Source organism: Alligator mississippiensis, chromosome 1 (assembly GCF_030867095.1).
Source record: "Alligator mississippiensis isolate rAllMis1 chromosome 1, rAllMis1, whole genome shotgun sequence".
NCBI lineage: Eukaryota > Metazoa > Chordata > Crocodylia > Alligatoridae > Alligator > Alligator mississippiensis.
This window is the reverse complement of record NC_081824.1, coordinates 189777998-189789847: the sequence shown is the minus strand read 5'-3', so window position 1 is coordinate 189789847 and position 11850 is coordinate 189777998. Positions and strand designations below refer to the sequence as shown.

The following is an 11850-nucleotide window of genomic DNA, read 5'->3' as shown; positions in this document are numbered from 1 at the left end:
CCGGACCCCCGCGCCCCGCCCCGCAGCGCCATGGCGGGCGCGCCCGGGCCTCTGCTGCTGCTGCTGCTGCTGGTGGTGGTGCGGGCCGTGGCGGCGGCCGAGCGGGACCTGCGCTTCAAGGCGGGCCCCGCGGAGACGCCCGTGCGGCTCTTCACCGAGCCCGAGCTGGCCCGGTACAGCGGGCAGCAGGTACGGCCCGGCCCGGCTGCTCCCGCGGCCGCGCACACGCGGCGCCCCCCCGCTCTGGGGGAGGCTGCCGGGACCAGCGCGGGCGCGGGGCGGTGAGGAGACGGGGGCACCGCTCGCCGCTCCCCAGCGCCGTCCGCGGGTGGTCGCCGCTTGCTGGTCAGCGCTCGCCGCCCCCGGCCGCCCCCCGCGCTGCGGCCGCCTGCGGGAGCCCCCCCACCCCGCCTCCGGGGGCACGCCGCCTTCCTGGCGTTGTTGTTAGTCTGCGCTTCGGGAAGGTGAAAAACGTAGCTCTTTCTTTCATAGGTCCGTCAGTTGTAAGGCCAGAAGGGGCCTCGGAAGATCGTCGAGTCCAGCCCCAAATATATAGTTATTATATGTATTTATAAAAGAAAGAGTTAAGGTTTTCACGGTCCTGAAGCATGGGCTTTAAGAACGAAGCCAAAAAACAGAGTTGGCAGTACTGTAATGTTTTATGATTATCATTCTCTCTGGCGAAGGGGGGCCTGAAACTAAAAGTGCACCTGGGGCTGCCAGGAGTCTAGGTATGGTGCTGGATGTTACCCCAGACCAGGGCAGGCCCACAATTTTTTGGGGCCCCCTGCCCGGAAGAAGCCGGCAGCTGTTGGGAGGGGGGTGGCAAGCAGCCGAAGAAGCCAGTGGGAGCAGCAGGGGTGGCGGCGAGCAGCTGGATGCACTTAGCTGCGGGACCCACTGCAGCCACAGGGTTGTGGTACAGGACAGGCCGGCCCTGCCCCAGACTGGTACGGACTGGGGCAGGGGTTTGCTTTCCTCTGTGCCTGGCTCTTTACCTGGCATCGCTGACACCTTTGATAAGGTGTCTTTGGGTAAAACCGATATCTTGTATTAGGCCAACTCAAATAGAAGCAGGAAGTCGGCTGCCATGCTTCCCCTGCTTCAGCCAGGCAGGTGAGGGTACTAGGTCTGTGTTGTGTCAGGGCTGACTGCAGTCCTGTGCAGCATTTTAGGTTCTGGTTTGCATGGGGATGGTCCTACCTCAGGCAGGGGGTCAGACATTTCACAACCCATGGGTCATGACCCAAAAGCGGGGTGCAAGAATATATGAAAGCGTGGCGAACAACTTTTAAAAACGGATCAACACACTTTAAAAATAGATTCGCCTTTAAAGGAGAAAATTGTGGGAAGCCATTGCATCTTCCCTTGCAGGCTGGCAGAGGTCCAGCCTGTCAGGGGCTGCTTGGGGCTCCCCCTGCCCCTACACACTCTGCGGCGGGCAGCGGGTCAGGAGTGAGGGGCACTGGGTCAGGACTGGCCATCAATGTTTACAAATGGGTCCTGGTACAAAAAAGGTTGAGAACCACTGGGCTAGACGACCTCTGAAGGTCCCTTCCAGCCCAACTTCTCTATGACAGGCAGGGGAAGGAGAGCAGGACAGGCTGTATGTAAGGAGCAGCTCTTCAGTTATCTTTGTGTTAAGAGATGGGACTGCTCTGGGGTGATCAACCTGGCCCGCAAGAGAACCTGCTGTCTTGTGGGGGATGCGTGATGTCTGAGCAGGCTCATGTATCACACACCACCCCTCTGCCAGGTACAAACAGGACGACTGTGTCGCCAGGCCTACGCAGCTAGCAACTAACAAAGATCTGCCTTTGCCCTAACAATAATGGCAAATAATTATCAAGTGGGAGGCCCCGGTGACATTTATACACATTCTGCCTGATTCTAGGTTTGTCATGTTGTAATAATTTTAGCTAGATTAATACACTGCCTCAGGTAAGCAGTTATCTATATGCACGCATGTAGAATTACAGGTCACGTAGTTTACAATTCAGATTTAGAAATGGCAGAAACAATGATGCTGGAGGAGGTTGGGGCAAGTGAGAGCCAGGACTAGAAACAGATGATAAAAGTGATCTTGGTCTTTTTTGCACAGTCTGATAGTGCAAATTGTTTGCTAAACTAAAGTTCTCCTTGTAATGAAGAGAATGGGAGAGGGAGCTAATAGTGAGTAGAGGGGAAAGTAAGGGGGAAAACTAGGTTATTTGATGAGAAATGTAAAGGGGGTTGGGGTATAGTGAGGAGGCAGACAGTTGAAGGAGAGTACAAAAGAGAGCATGGCCAAAGAGTTGGTGGGGTCAGTTAATACGGTCAGTGTGTAGGATAGGGGGGAGGACTGTGTAAGACGGTGGGCCTCAACCTTGTTAGATTCAAGTCATCCCTTGTTAGACTTAAGACACCCCTCAGAAAATGCCAGCTCTTAGTTTTCACTTCTGTTTTGACTATAGAAAAACACTAGAGCAATTCTTCTATTGTAAAGAACTCAGAAAGCGCACAACAGGTCTGACTGGTTTTAACACTGTCAATCCCTGGCTTTGTTATGTGAATCGTGTTTGCACACCTAACAGTGCTAACATTGCATGGCACCCCACAGCACCCTTAAAAGGATCATAAAGTACACCAGGGGGCCACAGAAAATTACAGCTTTAACTTCTCTTCCCAACTATGCAGTTGGTCAAGTAAAAAATACCACCAACCCCACCCCCCTGCTGGTCAGTAAACAAGCAGTCAAGAAATGAGTGGTTAGTAGTGATCAGCTGAAGGAATCAACAAACAGTATACCAACTGATGGTGGCAATCCACAAGTGATTGGATGCATTGGAAATGAGGTCTCTTTTTGTATTGTGAAGGCAGGGGGCCGTTTGGTGTCTGTTGGCTAGATTTTCCATTTCCAAACAACTCAGGTCCTAGAAGTTCCTGTTGATATCAATGAGATCTGCTTGCTGCAGGTGTGCACTTTGGAAAGAATGGCCTCATTTGGCGCAATAGTAAAATCCCATTTTGCAGGCCAGAATTCTTTCCTGATGTATTGGCATCTGTGACTCGTAATTTAAGCTTAGAGTGGGGATGATGCTGAGGCTAAGAAGTATAGTTGATGTTCTTGTTGAAATCTTAACGAAATAGTTCCAGCATAACTTTTCTGCAAAGTAATAATTCTGTATGGTTGTGAATTTTCTCCTGTATAAAAAATACTGACATTTCTGAAGTACTGTTATAAATTCTTCCTAGCACTATTTATAGTATTGTAAAGAAAGGAAGGTAAGCATATTACCCTTTTTAAGGGAAGTATGTTGCCTAAAACGAATAATTGTATGTATCTAGCATCTTTATCCAAGTGTTTCAGGGAACTAAATAAAAATAACTTCCTGAAGGCCAAACAGTAAATTAGCAGCAAAATTTGGAAGAGAATACAGGTTTCACTGTTCTTGTTTTCCTACTCTCATTTTTCCTTATCCATGGCCACATATGTAAATGCTGAAAAATCCTTGAAATATGGGTCATAAAATAGTCAAAGAGTTGGGAATTTTGATTAATACAGGACGAGAAGAGCTCAACAGTCCGTTCCTCACCTTGGCACATGTAACAATAGAAGTGCCTTCCCAAATCATAGTGTGCAAGTAAAACAGGACCATTACTTTCAAGGATCTCTCTCAGGTATTTCAGAGGCAGAGATCTTAATTGTCTTTGCAGCAGTGATAGCTTCTTCTGGGATCATCAGGATAATTACCAGAATCATCAAGCAGTGACCCCAGTGTCTCCAGTTTGGGAGAACTTCCTCCTCCCCCACAGCAACCAATACAGCAACATAATGGGATATTCTTCCTGTTTCCTTCCAGACAAAAACAGAACAGACACCAGAGATGATCTTCCTTACAAGTGTTTACAGACAGTTCCTCGGTTTTTAGACGGCCGTAGAATGTTGTGCAGCAGAAGTATCAAATCATGCAAGATACAGAAATGCAAAGCCTTTCATATTTTCTCCTTCACATCTGGCCTCAAATGCCTCCACATTTCTCAGAATCATGGCTACCTGTTTATCTTTCCAAACTGCTGCAGTCTCTAGTCAGATAAACCTCAACAAAAATTCCTCCCATTTACAAAGTTATTTGCTCATGATGAGTTCTGCAATTTTGAAAGCTGTTAGGATTAAAAGAAGTATCTCATTCTGATACTGGCCTAGGAGGCAGGACACTTAGGCCTACTGATTTCAGACCAAATGTACTGTACCCCCAAATAATCTTCATGTTCTATTCCAGGGGTTGGCAATGTTTTTGGCTGGAAACACAACAAACACCCCAACCTCGACCCATGCCTCAACATGGCGTACTGGGGCAGATGGCAGGGGAGCTGCGAGGGGCTTGATCCATGCTGCCCCAGCCCTTTCCCTGGCATGCACCCTGAGGTGTGTGTGCAGCCGGTAGCAGCCACAGTCTGGGCTACTCGCAGTAGGTGGTGGGCTGCAAATAGCTGCACCAGGGTCCAGGGCCCTGAGCGGGGGCTCCACAGACCTGGGTACAGCAGATTGCAGCCTCCCAGCTGCTTGACACAACCGGCCCGGGTTCTGGGCAGCTGCTGCCTGCTGCAGAGCCCAGGCTGCTCGCAGCAAGTGGTGGGGAGACTGCAAACCATTGCACTGAGGTCTGTGGAGCCGTGGCCCAGCTTGTTGCTGGCGGTGGGTGCACGTATGCCTCCGGGTGGACAGTGGAGGAGGGGCCAGGATTGCGCTGCCCCAGGCCCATTCCCCTCTGTGTGTCCCGAGGCGTGCATGCAGCTGCCATCATGGAGCCGGTGCCAGAGCCCTGTACAGTTGTTTGCTGTAAGTAGCCTGGGCTCTGTGGCCTGCGGCAGCTGCCCAGAGCCTGGGCTAGCTGTGGCATGCCGAGCAAAATGGCCTCACATGCCATGTGCTGGCACGTGCTGGGGGTTGCTTACTCCTGTTTTATTAGGTCATTTAATCAGATATGTAGGTGGTGTTAACAAGATCACAACAATGACACAAACATTGCAGTTTCAGAGTTGTTTAGCTTTCTGTGGTAAAGAAATGTCAGCTGTCTTAAATTCAGAATGATAAAATCCTTTGGTATTGTATATTGATGTCTTCTCTGAGCAGCTTGCTGGCTGAGCTCCTCAGGACTTTCTCCAGAAGTCAAGAAGACACCAACCAGCATCTTATTGACAGAAAATCTCTTTGGGGAAAGCACACAATGGAAGCAATTGTTTCCTAAGTAAAGCAGATCAGATTTGTGTGTGCGCGTTTGCTTTATCTGCCATTTACTGGTCCAAGCAGACTGCCCTACACCCTTGCCACTCAGGCAACAATCAGTCACTTTCATCTAAGAATAGAATAAATTACTTAATGATCTTGGAACACAACAAGGATGATGACCTGGTTCCAGAAAAGGGAAGTGTTTTGTATGACCACTAGATTCCCGGGTAAGTGGCAGTCAAAGAAAGAAACCTTGAACTATCATTTCCTGAGATTAAGTGTTTAAAGCTTGTCATGGATGATTTAAAATACTGGCATTTAATCCTGGAATTTCAAGTCATTGCCTGTGGAAGCAAGAGAGAGCTCTGTAGAGTATAGATATATAAATGCCATTAGCAGACATCTGTTGACTAGTAACTAGTATCCAAATAGTGAAAACAAGCTTCAGAATGGGAACTGGGAGGATACAGTCTTTCTGTGTATAACAGCAGCATTAATAATACTATCACAGCCAATGTCTTGATACTAGTGACAAGATTTTTAATGTAAACATCAGATAATGAGTACTGGTTACATTTTTGAGTGCATTACATTTTTATGATTTACAGCTTTGTGGCATTCCCTCCCCCCTCCCTCCCCCACCCCCTTTATGGTCCAGAAATCTCTCTTCAGTTTACTGTACAGTGCCAGTAGCTGACATAGGGATGCACAACTGGATAGCAGCTGACATCCTTCATAATGCCATATTGTATAAATGCCAGCTTCTCGCTGTCAAAGGAGAAATCTTTTTCTTTGTTTGCCTTTCCCCCACCCCCCTACCAAGTATGTAATAGATTTTTATGCTGAATAAAAACTCCTGGATGTGAATTTAGTGCACAGTGGTCATGACTAAAGTGGATACAGAATATACAGTGAGGGATTTGTTCTCTCCTGAGTATTCTGCCCTATCTTAATATGTGTCTTTTTCTCCACAAAATAACCTCTAGAGCTCATACTGGCCTCTCTGTTTCTTTCCAGGAGGGTCAGCCTATTTACATGGCAGTGAAAGGAGTGGTTTTTGATGTTAGTTCTGCAAAAGGTGAGAGTTGATTTCTCCTTAGGGTTTCTTCCCCCTTTTTTTCTCCTCAGTTATCCTGTCATTGTTCTTAAATGTAGCAGACTATTAGAGAAATTCAGATTCGGTTTAACAGCATGACTGTTTTCTTCCTCATTCCTTCTCCGACACCTTCCCCACACTGAGGCGATGTGTAAGCTGCAGTCAGCTGTCTAATGGCAGCACATGCAGACACATCCAAGTTAACTTTAACTAGCTTGGGTACTGACAGAGTAAAGTCACACTGTACCTAATTTCTGAGCTCAGTCCAGAGTCCACTGAAGTCGATGGAAGAATTACCTCTTGCTTCAATGAGCTTTGATTTACAGCCCAAACTGTTTCCTTTTCATTTATAAAATTCACTTTTTCTTGAGGCTTTTTTTAAGTCTCAGCAGTCACTTTGGAACCTGATGTTATCCTACGTCCTAGCTGTGCCTTCGCTAGGCCAAATTCCAATCCTAGTGAAGATTATAATATACATTAAGTCTGTCTGAATTAGTGAATGTAGACTCTAGGGGGTGGGGGCAGAGGGAGTATGATGGGAGGGGCCAGTGACATGCTGGTGCCCTGCCCCTGCCCATTCTGTTGCCCCTCACTGACAAGCCACCCCCCCATCCCTGCTGCTGCCCCTCACTCCAGACACACTGACCCCAGCCCTGCCAGTGCCCCTCACTCCCAAACAGCAGTACCCTGCTCCCCCACTCCCTGCAGCCCTCTGCCACCCAGCCCTGCTGGTGCCCCTTACTCCCAACCTGCAGGCCCCTGGCGCTGCCAGTGCACCGCGCACCCAACCCAGTGTCACCCATTATGTTCCCCATGCCCCTCACTCCTGATCTGCAGCTCTCTGCCTCCCTCCCAGCCCTGGTGGTGCCCCTCTCACTGAGCCCACAGTCTCTGCTCCCCCCAGCCCTGCTGGTGCCCCTCACTCCTGACACACAGCCCATGCCCTCCAGCCCTGCCAGTGTCCTGCACTCTGAATCTGCAGCCTCTGCCCCCCCAGCCCTACTGGTACCCCTCACTCCTGACCCACAGACCCCTGCCCTCCCAGCCTTGCGGCCAAAGCAGCTCCCGCATTGCGCGCATGCAGGCTTACACACATGCACTCTCTCTTTCTCTGTCTCTTACCTGGGAGCTTGCCAGAGCCTGCACAAGGAGCACGTGACCCCCAACAGCCAATCACATTGCCCACTGCTGCCACCCCCAGGCAGCCAGCCCGGGAGAGCAGAAAACCCAGACATTTACTCTTACTTTAAAAACCTGCCTGAATGCAGCACAGGGGGCCAAAAAAAGAGGACATGTCTGGGAAAACCCAGACTTCTGGTAACCCTGAGTATGCCGGTCACTTCTGGACTTCCGGTCCAGCAGCCAACCCACCCGGGGGTTGGGAACCTCTGATCTAACCTAGGGTTTTACAGGAGATAGTTAACATGCATTAGTTACATTGGGTAAAAGACTTTGGAATTAAGATAAAGCCTGATTTAGATTGTGTCTGTGTTATGTTTTCTTTACCTAGTTAGCTGATTTGCTGGTTAACTTGAGGTAATTAACACATTTATTAAGGTCACTTTGGAAACCTCCTGAACATTTATGCCAGAATACAAACATACAGCCATTTGTTCTTTATCCTAGACTGAACCCTAGCCTAGATAAGCTCTGGTCATGATGGCACTGCTCACTTACCATGTCATTCTGCACCGTGCTTCTGACTAGGGAGGTAGTGCAGATGGAGCAGTATATTTTCAACCCAGCACAGACTGGCACAGTAAAGGAGACACAGAAATGCCATCTCAGGACTTGTCTAGATTGCAGTCTAAAAGGTAGTCACAGTTTCATGTGAAGAGCCTAGTGTAGGAATGTTTTTACTCAACCAGTGATAAAAGCACCCTATCTTGTCTACTCAAGGCTTGTTAACACATTAGCTAACAAATACAAGCTGATTAACCCTAATATACACAAGACATTAGACTATACATTCTTGATTATGGAACCTCTCTTTTTTAAGAATATGGAGCACAGCTCTAAATATTAAATGGTCAGAGGACAATACTAGGTATGAATTAGCTCACATGAAGAGTTTTAACAATGCAGTTTCTGTGTCCAGTATGGTGCAGTTAGAGGGCAGCCTAAATGTTTGTTTGGAGATTTCAACAAAATTTGGGAAGGAAAAGGCTCAGATATGAGCATGGGTGGATCTAGGAGAGGAATGAGGGGTAGTGCAGCAAGACCCTAGCATGGGCTCCTACCAAAGCACTGCCTGTGCCTGTTTGCCAGCTGGCCAGCATGGGCTCTTGCTAAAGTCACTGTTTTCACATGGCTCTGGAGCCCAGGGGGCGAACACCACTTCCATTTGTACCCTGCATCTCCTTCCTCATGCCAAATTCAGGCAACGGAAAAGGTGGGGTGAATGGCAGTAACGCTTACCTGCTGGGCTCCAGAGGTATGTGAAAGCCGTGGCTCTGGAAGAACCCATGCTAACTAGCTAGTGAACTCAGAGAGCTCACTGTGCATGTAAAGTCAAAGGGGCATATGAATGCAACCCTGCCTCCATATCTGCCCTGGATGCGAATTGTTGGTTTTGGCTCATGCAGAAGTATAATGGGCTAAAGGCATGCTGCTGTAAGCCAGCACAGAATGTGGCCCAGTGTCATCATTATTCATAGTCTGAGCAGTACTAGATTTCTTCTTTTCCTTGAACAGAATTTTATGGAAAAGGTGCCCCATACAATGCCTTGGTTGGAAAGGACTCAACACGAGGAGTTGCAAAGATGTCACTTGATCTGGCAGATCTAACTCATGACACAGTAAGAAACAGGCTTGTCCGTCTTCCTCCTTCTTTGCAGTTTCACTCTTTTTTTTACTTGATTTCACTGAAATATATTTTGGTGCTCCATAGTTATGCTGGACTTAATGCCTTGCATAAAACAGATGTTTATTTTCTTGGAAACAGTGTAATATTTAATTACTTTCTGCTGAGATTATTCAAGACCCCTTCTCTTATGCAGATTTCCACATTGTAGCTTATCAAGTCCTTTGATTTTACTTACTTTTTAAATATGGCATAAATATGCATGTATATTTTTTTGCATTTTTGTCATTGTCCATATTTCACGTAGACAGGACTCACAGAAGAGGAGCTAAAGTCCCTGGATGAGATCTTCAATAATGTTTACAAAGCCAAGTATCCTGTTGTTGGCTACACTGCTCGAAGAATTCTGAATGAGGATGGCAGTCCCAATCTGAACTTCAGGCCTGAGGATCAACCACATTTCAGCATTAAAGATGAGTTTTGATATATGATTTAGCATCCTCAAAAGCCCTTAATAGTCACTGTAAAACACCAGCCTTCCTCAAAAGGAAGAACACTTCATAGGAATTGCATATGTATATATTTTTTATCATTTTTTTAAATTGCAATCCTCTGGATGTTGACAGCTTTACTACTGTAGTGAATTCCTCCAAGCAGTGAACCAAATAAAATTATATCAGTGGCACATAGTTGTACTATTTACTGTGGACTGCAGGATTATTTCAATAAATTTTTCCACTGCCATTGTCTTTATTTCTCTCTCTTTTAATAAAAATAAACAAGAAAATTAAAAGTACATCCCAACCCCTAACGGGGAGAAAATGTAACAGCTAAACAAAAGACTGGGGTGTCTGCAATTCCTGAGCTCTATTTCTTATTCTGCTATAAAGTTACCGTGTTAACCAAGTCTCTCACTTCACTTCTCTAAGTCTGTCTCTGTAAAATAGGATTCCCCTCCCTTAGTAAGGTTGCAACTATTAAATCTGTTAAATCTGTTCTCCCTTCAACTTTATAAATTCCCTTTTTAACATTCACTAATAAAGTTAAATTTGTTGACTTTGAAGACCTTTGGATACAAAACTGCTGACTTCCCAAAAATATATTTATTAAATAAATTTTATTTGCTGTATTTGTGCAAAAGCTGAAAGATATAGAGCAAAGAAAGCCTACATTTTTCCCAGGGAATACTGACATATTTAAAACTGTTATTGCAATTTCAAGATAATGAAGACCTTTTTTTTTTTTAATAATACATTAATTTTTTAGGTTAAGTCATGATGATTCTCTTCATAACCTCTACTTTGTTAGTCCTGCAAAACGGGAGTTATTATTTAGAATATATTTTTAACCTATAGTCTTTATTCACATACTGGTAAGTGCAAGTTTATTTCAGTATAACCTTTATATTTCCGGCGTCTTTGTATTGTCAAATAAACTATTTGCCATAACTGGCACTTTCTCATCTTTAATTCCCCCTCAGGTTTTCTCTGTGATTACTGCATTTCTTGACTTCTTCATTACCACTGCAATTCCCTTGAGGTGACTGTGTTCAATTTCTGTTTAACCTAATCTACAATGCCAGATCCTTCTGGCTGAAAACAAGTCCTCCCCTCTGTCAGATTTCTTTTGGAAGTCTATCAGACTGCCCTTAATTTACATCACACCAGAGGCACCAAGAGCTTGTGCTATACAAATTGCTGGTAATCATTGACTTCCATTAACTGAAGTAGGATCTGAATTGTCATTTATGAGAATTTACCTGCCACTGTAACAGGTTAAAACAGCGCTGAAAAACTGAGCAGTTTCTTCCAATTTCTCAAAGATTACATTACATTAACCTCCTGGGTGCTTTCCTTCAAAGAGTAAATTATTAGATTGCTTATTCTCCTTCTCATGGGAGAGGGGTATAATTATCTGTTGACAAAATAAACTGCCCTGGTTGCCCCTTATTTCTTTCATATTTACAATAAATTATGCCTCATAGCCACTGAGAAGTGAAATTTGGCAATTAAAGCCAAGGACCCTGGGATTTTATTCCTAACTTTGCCACAGAGTTTGTATATGCCTCTCTGCACTTTGGGTTACCTGTGACATTTAACTACATCAAAAGTGTTTTGTAAATGTAAGCAGCTGTAAATGCAGTATTTATAAAGCTAGGCACTGAATAAAGTTGGTGAAAAACGTCAGTTTTTTCTGGATTTCTCCCCAATATTTTTAAGATGAAAAATTCCTGGGTTTTTGTTTGCTTTTTAAAAGCGTAAAACTTACTTGGTTAATTCTGGACTTTGAAAACTCTATTTTTAGTTTCCCTTGAAACACAGAAAACTTTGGGTAAAATTGAAGTTTTCTAGATGCTTTTATGGACAAAAAATCAATTTCTACAAAAAGAAACTGATGGAAAAAAATGTCAATTGGCTGTAGAAGAAAGCTTCATCAGCATGATGGTTGCTGTATAAATATAAAATATATAGCTTACAGTCTGATGCAGGTGGGTATGATAATCAGGTTGAATATTCAGTGCCAAAATGCACATAATCATTGAAAGATTTACTGACAGAACTGCATTTTAAGGAATTATTGCATTAAAGAAATGAGTGTCTAAGTGTAAGAGGTGGTGAAAAAATTATAGAATAGAATACAAGAAAAAGAAAAATAACAATGGAGGAAAATACAACAGCACAGCTTCTCTATTATTTCCTTCTTTTCCAAGCTTGCTGCAGCACAGCACTCTGCTTCCAG

The 11850-nt window shown here is 45.2% G+C and overlaps 1 protein-coding gene across 1 annotated transcript; it reads left to right on the top strand.

Moving 5' to 3' along the window:
- On the top strand, positions 1–9855 carry NENF (neudesin neurotrophic factor). The gene is made up of 4 exons (XM_006268127.4): positions 1–189; positions 6230–6290; positions 9003–9106; positions 9419–9855. The coding sequence occupies exons 1-4, from the start codon at positions 31–33 to the stop codon at positions 9593–9595; spliced, it is 501 nt and encodes a 166-aa protein (XP_006268189.3). The 5' UTR covers positions 1–30; the 3' UTR covers positions 9596–9855.
- The last annotated feature ends 1995 nt before the right edge of the window (positions 9856–11850 follow it).